Source organism: Cynoglossus semilaevis, chromosome 2, assembly GCF_000523025.1.
Source record: "Cynoglossus semilaevis isolate Cse_v1.0 chromosome 2, Cse_v1.0, whole genome shotgun sequence".
Lineage (NCBI taxonomy): Eukaryota > Metazoa > Chordata > Actinopteri > Pleuronectiformes > Cynoglossidae > Cynoglossus > Cynoglossus semilaevis.
Window position 1 is genome coordinate 11,902,951 of NC_024308.1, and position 10,162 is coordinate 11,913,112.

A 10,162-nucleotide genomic window follows, 5' to 3' on the forward strand; every position below is an offset into this window, starting at 1 on the left:
GGGAGAGCGGGAGGGGGGGAGGAGGGGTGGATGGGGGGGGGGGGGGGATTCAGGAACAATGTAATATAATATAAAATTATATAATTATAGACAAAATTATTTCTTAAAATATATGGCATTTTATTGCACACTTTGCAGTTTTCTAACATCCTGTGTAACATTTTAGCCCAGTAGGTGGCAGTAACTCACCTACAGTTCATTTGCCAGCCCAAAAAATGACACAATTATGCTTGTTTAATTAAAGAAGCTAATTCATTCAAATTCCTTCAATTTATTGAATTGGTTTCTTTAATCCCACCACTAAGAGACTTCATTCTGCACTCACCTCAGCGTGTCTATCCAACAGCTGCATGAACTGCTGCAGGTCGTCTAATCGCAGCGCCAGAGTTGCCATGGTGATGGTCAGCGGAACAGAGACACCTGCTGTGTCTTCCAGGCGATGTAAAACCTGCAGCGTCCTATCAGCGCTGATGTTGATCATGGACGGGCTGGCACATACGCTAATGAGCGCTGAGGACTCTGATTGGCTGAAAATGTCGATGACCTCATCAGCTGACTCCTGTAGAAACAAAGTTTTCCGATTTTAAAAATACTTTACAATATATATATATAAAACAGCAGTGGTTCTAAAACTGTGGTACATGTGTGACATGTGTGACTGTGTTTCTGAAATCAAGTCAAGTAGAGTAGATAGGTTGAGAACCACTTTTCAAGAGAGTATTAATTACATTTTTAGTGGTTAGCATGACAGTGGATTCAAATTTCTTCCTGAAAACAATCCAAAGTATTTTATCCAGCAACTCTGTACCTGACTGAGGATTTCTTCAGTTTCTTCCAACAGGTAATGATTCAGATAAAACAGAAAGCCAAGGCCATATGAGTGAGGGCTGCTGGGAAGTGGGCGGTTTCTGGCGATCACCTCTGTGACTGACAGACCAGACATCCTGTAGTAAGGTAAGGCCAGGTGACAATCTTTCTGACTCGACCTAAAAAAAGACAGGGAAAAAAAAACCATAATATTCTTTTTCACTCCAACATTATCATCACGTTCAATCTGTCTTGACATTTCCTTTTCATTTTTCTTATTTGTCAGCTTCAAAAATTACTTTTATTTTTAGCCCTCTCTTCACAAGCTAAAGCATTTCCTTCTCTCTTCTTAATCACCTGACCTTGATGCACACAATCACAGCAGGGTCAAACCCTTTAAAGCCCTTTCTTTTTGTGTTTATTCACTATTCATCTGTTCAGTGGAAACATCACACACCTTACTGCCAAAAAATAAAAAAAAATTACATTATATTTTATTCATCAATTCATTGCTTAAATAAAACAAGCAAACAAAAAATAACAAGGTCTGGTAATTAGCTTTGGAAATGTAAATTTTTTTTGCTCCATCTAATAATCTCTAATCTTATTTTTTGTAACAACAGTCAAGTCGTCCATGTACCTGCTGAAGCAGTCTCCCAGCTGAGCACAGTTCTCCCTGAGCGCCTCCTCCAGGTCTTTTCTGTGAGTCTGCTCTGTTGTTTGCAGCAGGGAGGAGCACAGGAGGAGGTGAGCTTCACTGAGGAGGTGTCGAAGGCTCTGGGCTGAAGGGTTGGTTTCAGCGTATTGTCGACTGTACTCAACCTGACACACACAAACAGACGATGGACACCCTGGTCACTCAACATCTTCAACACTGCCACCTACAGTTCAGCCACTGTCTCTAAGCCTTTGCTTCCACCTTAGCTCAGGATCCATGATTTATTTACAGTTTTAAATTAAGTAAAAACATGAAGTGACAGTGTTTTGTTACCATCTCATTGTAAAGAGTCAGGGGGGAGACGGTGTCCACCACATAGAGGTTCCAGCCGTGTCCGGTTGGGGTGCTTTCTTTGGGGGGCGACGTTGTCCATCTCCTGGCTCTGAGAGAAATAATTCAAACAGGAAGAATCAACAAATGTAGTCTGTGTCACATGAGGCTTCTCTCTGACTTCTTTATATGTGTCAGAGTCAAAGCATCACAGACAACTGTGTCATCTTCTCAGAGTGTACAGTAAACACAGCCAACTCTTAGGATTGTCCACATCATCTATGGCGCTACCTGCTAGAGAAGCCTTGATAAGAAAACAAAGAAATACTGCAACTAAAACTTTGTAATGTGTCCAAATAAATATATATATATATATATATATGAATAGTTATTAACATCCTAACGAGGCTGAAAAATGATGCCTATGGGCACCATAATAAATTGCCAATGCATTTTATTGTTTGAACTGAGCACTTTATTATTCATATATTTATTAAATTAATACAAATATTTGCTCAAAAGCTGACCAGAACCTCAGCCTTTATTTTTTGAATGGATAGTTTAATTGTTTTTTCTAGGTATTTGATGTTATTTTAATGTAAATATATGAATGAAGTCTTCACTATCAGTTGATAATACGGACATTACATATACACACACGGAGAAGGACCTAATTCAGGCATTCATGTAGGTCATGTGACATGCGTGTATATGAATGGTTTCTTTGGGAAACCACCATCATTTTCATATAAGCTGGAAAATAGTTCCCAAAAAAACAAATAATTCAACATTGTTAAATCCACTGCAAACAGGATAAGTTTGTGAGCAGAAAGTCACACACTGTGGACTGTTAGAGACGTTAGGGGTGTATCCACTCAGGGACAGGATCAGGAAGTGATGTCACCTTTGGACCAAGCTGCAAAGTCAGAAAAAAAAATCTTCAGAAAAGGCTATTTTAAAAAAGACTCCATTTATTTATTTATTTATTGTCATTTATGACAGTCCTGCTGACACTAATTGGTGGCGTCAATGTTGGCCACAATGATCTGTATGTGGAAAACCGACAATTTAAATTCTGTACCATTTTCTAAAAATAGACAAACTCAGTAAGACTGAAATGTTACACCTGTATTGTTGCCACAGAAATTGGTCACAGTTCTGATCCATTTCAGAATAATGACCACTTTTAAATACAAGTAGCAATACTGGTTACACTTGCACTTACATACAAAACAAGTGTTTAAAAAATGTACCCTGAAAGGATTTGTTTTATTTTGTGTTAAATCCAAAAATATAGCTAATTAAAGTATTTGAATCTCAGTGAGCTGAGGTTTTATCTGGTGTTCCATCTTGGTCCAAATAGACAACAGAGGCGTGGGTGGGTGGGTGGGGGAGGTAAGGGTTGTCTTACAGGAAGGGGCGTGACAGAAAGCTCTCCAGAGCCGGAGTGGTAGTGGGATCGATTCCCACGGCCAGGAAAATACCAGCCAGCGTGGTGTGTTCTTTCAAATGGCTAAAAAAGCACAACATACACAAACTCCACAATCTGATTTGTTCAAAATAATATGATGATGCCTGGTGCCTTCAGGGTCATCAGTAGAGATGGGACATTTTGTGTTACTCCTCTTGTTCTTTGATGACTGTGGGAACTTCAGAGTCTGAACATTGTGACTTACAGTCCCCTGCGCTGCTGGACGCGTTCAGGTTCTTCCTGTGTCTGGGTGTCCGCCGTGGACAGGAGGATGACATGAGGACCGTGGACACACACAGAGCGAAGGCCAATAAACAGCTGCATCCTGAGAGCACACACCTCCAGACTGCTGGGTGGACAGGCCTTAAAGAACACACACGCACACACACACACACCAGCAGGAACATGATGTTGAACACACACATGACTGTAAATAACAGCAGTAACACTCAGGCCGTTACCTTCATGGTGGTGTCAATGTATGGCTCTTCAATCCTGGCTGCAACCGCTGCACAGCGCACAGTAAAACACTGCAACGCATTTCTGTTAGAATCAAAGACAAATATCATTCTGTCATTATCTGACAATTCATCATACAACATAAAACCTAATATTACATCAAACTGTACCAGAGTTTTACATATTGGACTTCAGTATTAATAATTATCAGAGTCAAAAATGTGTCAAACACCTTTTAAATTGATATGGGAAAAAAAACAACAATAGTAGGATTTTTTCCTCTTTCTTTCTTGACCATAATTTCCTGTGCTGTTTTTGCAAATAAACACTTTGACATTGTTAGGCTGAGGTGCGTACTTAGTTATAACATGCAGCAGGTGGTCTGTTAGCACCGCCTCCAGGACTCTCTCTGGATACTGATAGGCTGAGAGCAACTCAACTCCGTTCTTCAGACTGTACAGATAACCAGCACTGGGGAGGGAGAAGAAGCAGAAGACACAGGCTGGTTCTTCTGTGGATGTTGACTGGTTACCTGGTCAACAAAAAATATATATATCATTATTATATAATATTTATTATAATTTTTTTACTTTTCTCAGTTATCATGACATAAAAACAGTGACAAAGTCAAGTCTGAGTGTCAGGTTTGGTACTTACTGGTGAAAAGTGGGTGAAGTTGCATGGAGTGAAGCTGCGTCTCCTCAACACTGCAGCCCGTGAAAAACTCTGGAGTAAAACGCCTGGAGGAAAAAAACCATACAGTTACACCTGAATGTTACATACGGAATATAACAAAACAACAAACTTTAAATTACAACCAGACCTAAAAAGCACATATGACAGTTTGTACTGTCCCTTGTCCTCCAGCCCCGTCTTCTCAATGCTGACTGGGACGTCACAGTTTTTGGCCTGACTCCCCAGTAACTCCTGCTGCCTCGGGATGAGGAGAAGGTCACTCTGGTCCTCCAGCAGATCTGCTGCAGGGACAAACAAACACACACATACACGTTAGGAACTCAAACCTGTTTCCTCCTAAGAATATTTTTGTCCGACATTACTTACTCTTACTCATGTCACAAGACTCGTCCAGAGCGTCAGATTCAGATGTGTTCAGTTTTAACACCAGCGCCTCCAGCTCCGTCTGCACTGCCACATATCCTGAACACAGCGCCACCTAAGGAACACACACAAAAGCTGTTACACACACAGAAACAAATAACATGCAATAGCGCTAGCTCAGATATTTATATACATATTATATTCTTTATATTCTGCATTTTATTTGAACGCAATTTATTTTCATGAAATTAAAAGACTATAGTTATTTAAGATTGTCTGTGGTGCTTTTAATCATAATTTAAAAAGAATAAAAATTTGTTGTAAAAGTATTTTTAATTGCTAATTCAAATTAATCAATTTCCAGAAACTCGTGGGGCCGTTACCCTTGATTGAAAAACACAATTTTAGTAAAAGTTGTTATTATTAAGCTACTTAATTTACCATTGTTGCTATTCAGCAGTGCATTGCTGTCAACTTTAATTACTAGATTATTCAAAATTACAATATTTTGAATATTTTGCTAACATTTCCGTGTTTATAGTTTTAGCTCTAAAACAGAATATTAACTTCAGTGCCTTCTTAGGTGTAAAGTTGGGAATATGCATGATGACTGAGCGTTCGAAGTCCAGGATGGAGACACTGTGGTCTGAACTTGAGGAGTGACCTGTGGGCATGAAAAGGTGAAAGGTCAGATCAATTAAAGAGGAGTCGTGTTCTCACTTCAGAGGACGATACGTGTCACTTTTCATTTCTTACCTTCACTCTGACCAAAAGTCTGCTGAGAGTTTAAGGAGGAGGAGCTCTGGACATTCTGCTGACTCTGATTCTGCTGTTAGTTGTCAACAAAAAAACACCAAAAAAAAACAACATGTTTTTTATCTTAGAATGTGGATATTGATCTTTGCTGAGGAAACTGAACTCAGGTACCAGGTTCTCTTGGTTCTGTCTCCGTAAAGTAAACAAAACCAAAGTGTTCTCGCAGCCGACCAGCAGGTCTCCGGTGACAGAGCAGCAGGCCACACTGACGGGACGCTCCGAGAGAGGGATTTCAATGATCTCCATCTGAGCTCCACCCCGCTGAGATGCTCCACGCAGCAGGTGGCCCAACAAACGCACCCCAACACGGGATCTCTCTTCAGCCTGGAAATAAAGTGATACATATCATGCATAGGTAGAAGACAAATGTGTATTATTAAAATAAATATAAATATAACACATTTGCAAGTATTATTCATTGCAACATATATATGTATTTTATCAGTACAGGAAAATCAGTGCCTTTCTAGGAGTACCAGATATTTTTTTCTAGTAGGTTTTCTAGGTATGAGTTTCTACATCACTGTACCTGGTATCTCCAGTTAGTGTAGGCTCTCAGGTAGGTGGCGCTGTTTTTTTCTTCAATGGTCACCAGGTAGTCTCCTGAGAGGAGATGAGAGAGAGGCAATGGGAGGGAAAACCTGAGTGAGTACATTCTGCAGGACAGGACCATCACACCAAGGTTTGAGAGGAACTCTTTTTTTTTTTTTTACCAATTTTGCTGTATTGGATGTTTCTCACTGTGCCCATAGTGCCAAATCGGCAGATGAGTGGACAGCCCTCCTGCTCCAGATTGTAGGCCTCCACCTTGGTTGGAGTACAGAACACAAAGCCTCTTATCACTGTTGTATTTTAATAACTGACATCAATTATTTTTGTTAAATATAAAACTTAATTAAAATAAATGCTTCAATTGAAGGTTCATATTCAGTTCAACCAGTTCATACAAGTAACTTTTATGCAGGGTTATTCATTAGCAAAACAATAGGTTCATGTGTAAAAGTAAAGCTCACTGAAGGCTTTGTCTCTGCAACCATGTGTCATCACATGACAACAATTGAAAGAAATTCCATGCAAACATTGTGACCACTACAGGGTCTTCATTCATATTCAATCAGAAGGTTATCATTAACAAGCAGAGTTGAAGACCACCTTGCATCCTCCTGTAACCACCACAAAGAGAGCCCCACCTCCAGAACAAAACAATCCAGGCTCCTGCTCCACCTAAGACCCAGAGATAACAATTGATCAAAAATAATAAAACAAAAATATTACAAGTTTTGCAATTAATTCAAATGCCTACAAACCTGCACAATCTGCTGTGAAGCAAATGGGTGGCAGTTATACACATGCACCATGTTTGGTCAGCCTTGTCAGAACTTGCTTCTGTCAGTCAAGAGTCCATTAGCAGCTGGATGTTGACTTCTTCTGCTACAACCGCTACAAATCCAGGAACATATCCTCAGTGTTTACATGTTTCTTGGAAGGTTCATCCATCAGGACTGAACTGCCATAAAAAAACCCAAATCAGTTTCATGTGGTCCACTGACATGAAATATTTGAGAAACTTTGACGTGATTGCAATTTAACATCATTTTCTTAGCATCTACACATGTTGTCTAATTACGTTAATTACATATTTGGTACTTGAAACCAATGATATCTTTAACGCTATAAATCATTTAGGATTTTTTTTTAGTTGATTTGTCATTAACTGGTCGACTACGTAACTGTTTGTTAGCACATTTGTTCTTCCACTGAAATAAAACAGGGTCAGAACATCAAATCATCTGTTTGCAGTGATACTTCGATCAATTTAACTGTAACGCGCACAGTCACAACGAGACCAAAACAAATGCATTAAAACTTTTTACAACGGTTTTTCTTTTGATAAAACGTTTTATACAGAGACAAAGGAAAGGAGGAAACACTGGAGACTTACATGAACGAACCGTGTTGTCAGTATCTGCGGCGGCAGCAGGGAGTTGTTCTAATCGATATCACATGTCTCGGTCTTGTGAGCTGCGGCAGGTCTGACTGGTTCCCTTCGAATCACAACAACACATATTTAATTTACTTTACTAAAATCCCAATAAACGCAAATGGCGCTTGAATGTTTTTCGGAACAAATTTGGTTATGTAAATATGACTCAACATTACTTCTTGAATCGTCGCTTCCTGCTTCACTTTTTAACCTTGCCTTCACTTGATGTATTGATTTTTGGACGCTGCTTCAGCGGAAGTGCAGCAAAACATCACAAATCCCGCCCTCTCTCACTTCTGATTGGCTTTCATTTCCAGTCCTGTCAAAATCGCAAGACTTTCCAATTGGCTGTCATAAATCCATGTGCTGCTTCCGTGATGATTCTTTTTATCTGTTTTGTTTGCTTTCCATAAATGCTTAATTCATTTATGTTTATAGTGTTGTTTTTAATTTTTGTTGTGTTCAGGTTTTATGGGACAGTTCCACGTTTTGACCACATATCGCAACAACATTCTCCACCTAATTAGCAAGGAATTACACACATAACATGTTTCGTATAGTGATTATGACGCATAACGTTCCTATATTATTAAGATTGTTGTTATGACTTATTTTACTCTTCAGCTCACCGTCTACACAGTGCAGTAACATAAACAAACCACAAAGGGGCAGTAGCTGACAACAGGATACATTCAGTTGGAGGATTGAGTGAAAACGTGTCAAATGGTTTTAAACATGCCGTGGATTTGTTGTTTGTGAGACAGAAACCTAATTACAGAGAGAAGTTTAAGATCAGTCGCTTCTGTGAAGAAGTCTCTGACGATGACGTGGTTTCAGGGACCTGAAGTGGTTTGACCAAGAAATTATGAACTCACCACCTTCCTATCCATCCATCCTTCCATCCTTCTATCCATCCATTATTTTTATATTTTTATATTTTTAAACTAGTGGTTTGATACACTGTATTTATATGTAATCGGATCTTTAAAATATTTTATCGCGCCATGCCTTATTAAAAAAAAAAAAGTAATTTTAAATTTTAAATGATGCACAGCAGGTTCTATCTGGATCTATCCTGGACTTGAACACCCCCCTCCCCCCTCCCCATCTCTGCTGCTGCTGACAGGTATCTGTGCTTGTGACTTCCTGCAGAGCTCAGCTGAGGTGTCGACAGCAGCGAGCTGAACTTGATAGTATAAAACAGTGCAGCCCCAGGAGGACGTGCCAATACCCGGGCAGCCTCCTGTAATCAGCGGGACTCCTGTGTCCACTCTGCACTGTTTTTGTTGCCACCAGCAAGTCTGCAGACTGGTTTCCCTGCAGCAGCGGTCTATCGTCCCACTGACCCGAAGGTAAGACTGCTTCCAGCAAAAGATGCAAAAAAATGCATTTAATAATAATAATAATAATAGCGCATGTCGACGTATTTTATTATTATTGGTGATATTATTATTGACTGTTTTTATGTGATTATAGTGATTGGTGTTAAAACTGACATGAAATGTATTAAATGAGTAAAATAAGAGAATGCCGTGATTTCCAGTGGAGCTCTATAGTGTTAAGCACATGTTAATCTGAATAATTACTGCCCTCTGCCTGTGTTTTTATTTATTTATTTATGGTTTACATTAATTTAACTTAAAGATCGCCAAGACTGAGCAGGTTTTAGTCATGGTATTATAATTGGTTTTGCAAAAGTGATACAAACAGGATTCACTTGAGAATGTTAGTCATCTTTGAAAAGTCATTTTACTCGTGAAACATTGCTTTAGGCAGCCTGAAAACTGAAATCAGCAGCAGGAGTGATGTTCCTCTCAGGAATCTCTTTACCCCAGAGCTGAGTCAGACAAATTATACCTCCTCTCTCTTTCTGTCAGCTCCTGTCTTTCACTGCTATCATCCAACCGCAATTATTTTTTATGTCAGACACAAATTGCTCTTGGCAGTCCTTTTCAGAATCCATTGAAAAAAAGAAAAATCACTTTCAACTAGTCCCTAACAGCAGTACAAGAAAAATGTATTTACATTTTCTCTACAGTGCAAATTTTGCGCATATATAGTCTTTTTTAGACTAGTAATATTGTTTACAAAGCCAAGACAGACTTGTTGATTCAAGTTGATCAATGATGATCGCAATGGCATATGTTGCCTCTAAGATGCAAAACAAGACAACATATTACCTTTTTTACAGTTAAAGTTTTAGTCAATGTAGAACTTTTAGCCCCAGGCATGTTCAAAAATACTCTTTAACTTGAAAGTTTTATGGTCAAATTACAAAGGACATATCTTAAATATGATCCTTTTATATTTTTGACCACAATAATGCTGTAAGTTCTTTTTCTAGGTGTTAGAATATGATAAAAAAAAGCTTCAGAATTATGACAGACTAAAATGAGAAAAACAACTTTGAAAAATCTGAAAAAAACCCAACATTTTCAAGGTCAGTGCAACTGTCCTGAGTGTCCTCTGTCCTTCAGTCAAACCTTCAGCTACACTGTGATACTCCAGCTGAGTGTAGTGATTGTAACCTACAGGTAGACATTTCCAGACAACCTCAGACATGTTCTGAAGGCAAGCG

General features: G+C 39.1%; 1 protein-coding gene and 1 long non-coding RNA gene across 7 annotated transcripts in view; one reads left to right on the forward strand and one right to left on the reverse strand.

Annotated features, from left to right (window-relative positions):
* hps3 (HPS3 biogenesis of lysosomal organelles complex 2 subunit 1) overlaps nt 1–7,885 on the reverse strand; it is a 10,988-nt gene extending 3,103 nt beyond the window's left edge. Inside the window, exons 1-20 of one of the 6 annotated variants that reach the window (XM_008338305.3) lie at nt 7,761–7,885; nt 7,543–7,645; nt 6,908–7,102; nt 6,753–6,824; nt 6,314–6,407; nt 6,130–6,203; nt 5,712–5,924; nt 5,541–5,613; nt 5,360–5,448; nt 4,788–4,899; nt 4,549–4,702; nt 4,383–4,465; nt 4,083–4,257; nt 3,728–3,809; nt 3,472–3,629; nt 3,207–3,308; nt 1,799–1,907; nt 1,448–1,629; nt 809–986; nt 326–559 (exon numbers count right to left, since the gene is read on the reverse strand). In XM_008338305.3, coding sequence (XP_008336527.1) covers nt 326–559; nt 809–986; nt 1,448–1,629; nt 1,799–1,907; nt 3,207–3,308; nt 3,472–3,629; nt 3,728–3,809; nt 4,083–4,257; nt 4,383–4,465; nt 4,549–4,702; nt 4,788–4,899; nt 5,360–5,448; nt 5,541–5,613; nt 5,712–5,924; nt 6,130–6,203; nt 6,314–6,407; nt 6,753–6,824; nt 6,908–6,958 — 2,235 coding nt within the window. In that variant the 5' untranslated portion in view covers nt 6,959–7,102; nt 7,543–7,645; nt 7,761–7,885. Of the gene's footprint in view, nt 1–325; nt 560–808; nt 987–1,447; nt 1,630–1,798; nt 1,908–3,206; nt 3,309–3,471; nt 3,630–3,727; nt 3,810–4,082; nt 4,258–4,382; nt 4,466–4,548; nt 4,703–4,787; nt 4,900–5,359; nt 5,449–5,540; nt 5,614–5,711; nt 5,925–6,129; nt 6,204–6,313; nt 6,408–6,752; nt 6,825–6,907; nt 7,108–7,542; nt 7,646–7,755 lie in introns of all 6 variants that reach the window. The other 5 variants (XM_025065375.1, XM_025065378.1, XM_008338297.3 and 2 more) reach the window with 5 other exon arrangements.
* An 849-nt stretch (nt 7,886–8,734) lies between these two features.
* LOC112486311 (uncharacterized) overlaps nt 8,735–10,162 on the forward strand; it is an 11,033-nt gene continuing 9,605 nt past the window's right edge. The window contains exon 1 of the long non-coding RNA XR_003048736.1: nt 8,735–8,936. This is a non-coding gene — a long non-coding RNA (uncharacterized LOC112486311). The remainder of the gene's footprint in view (nt 8,937–10,162) is intronic.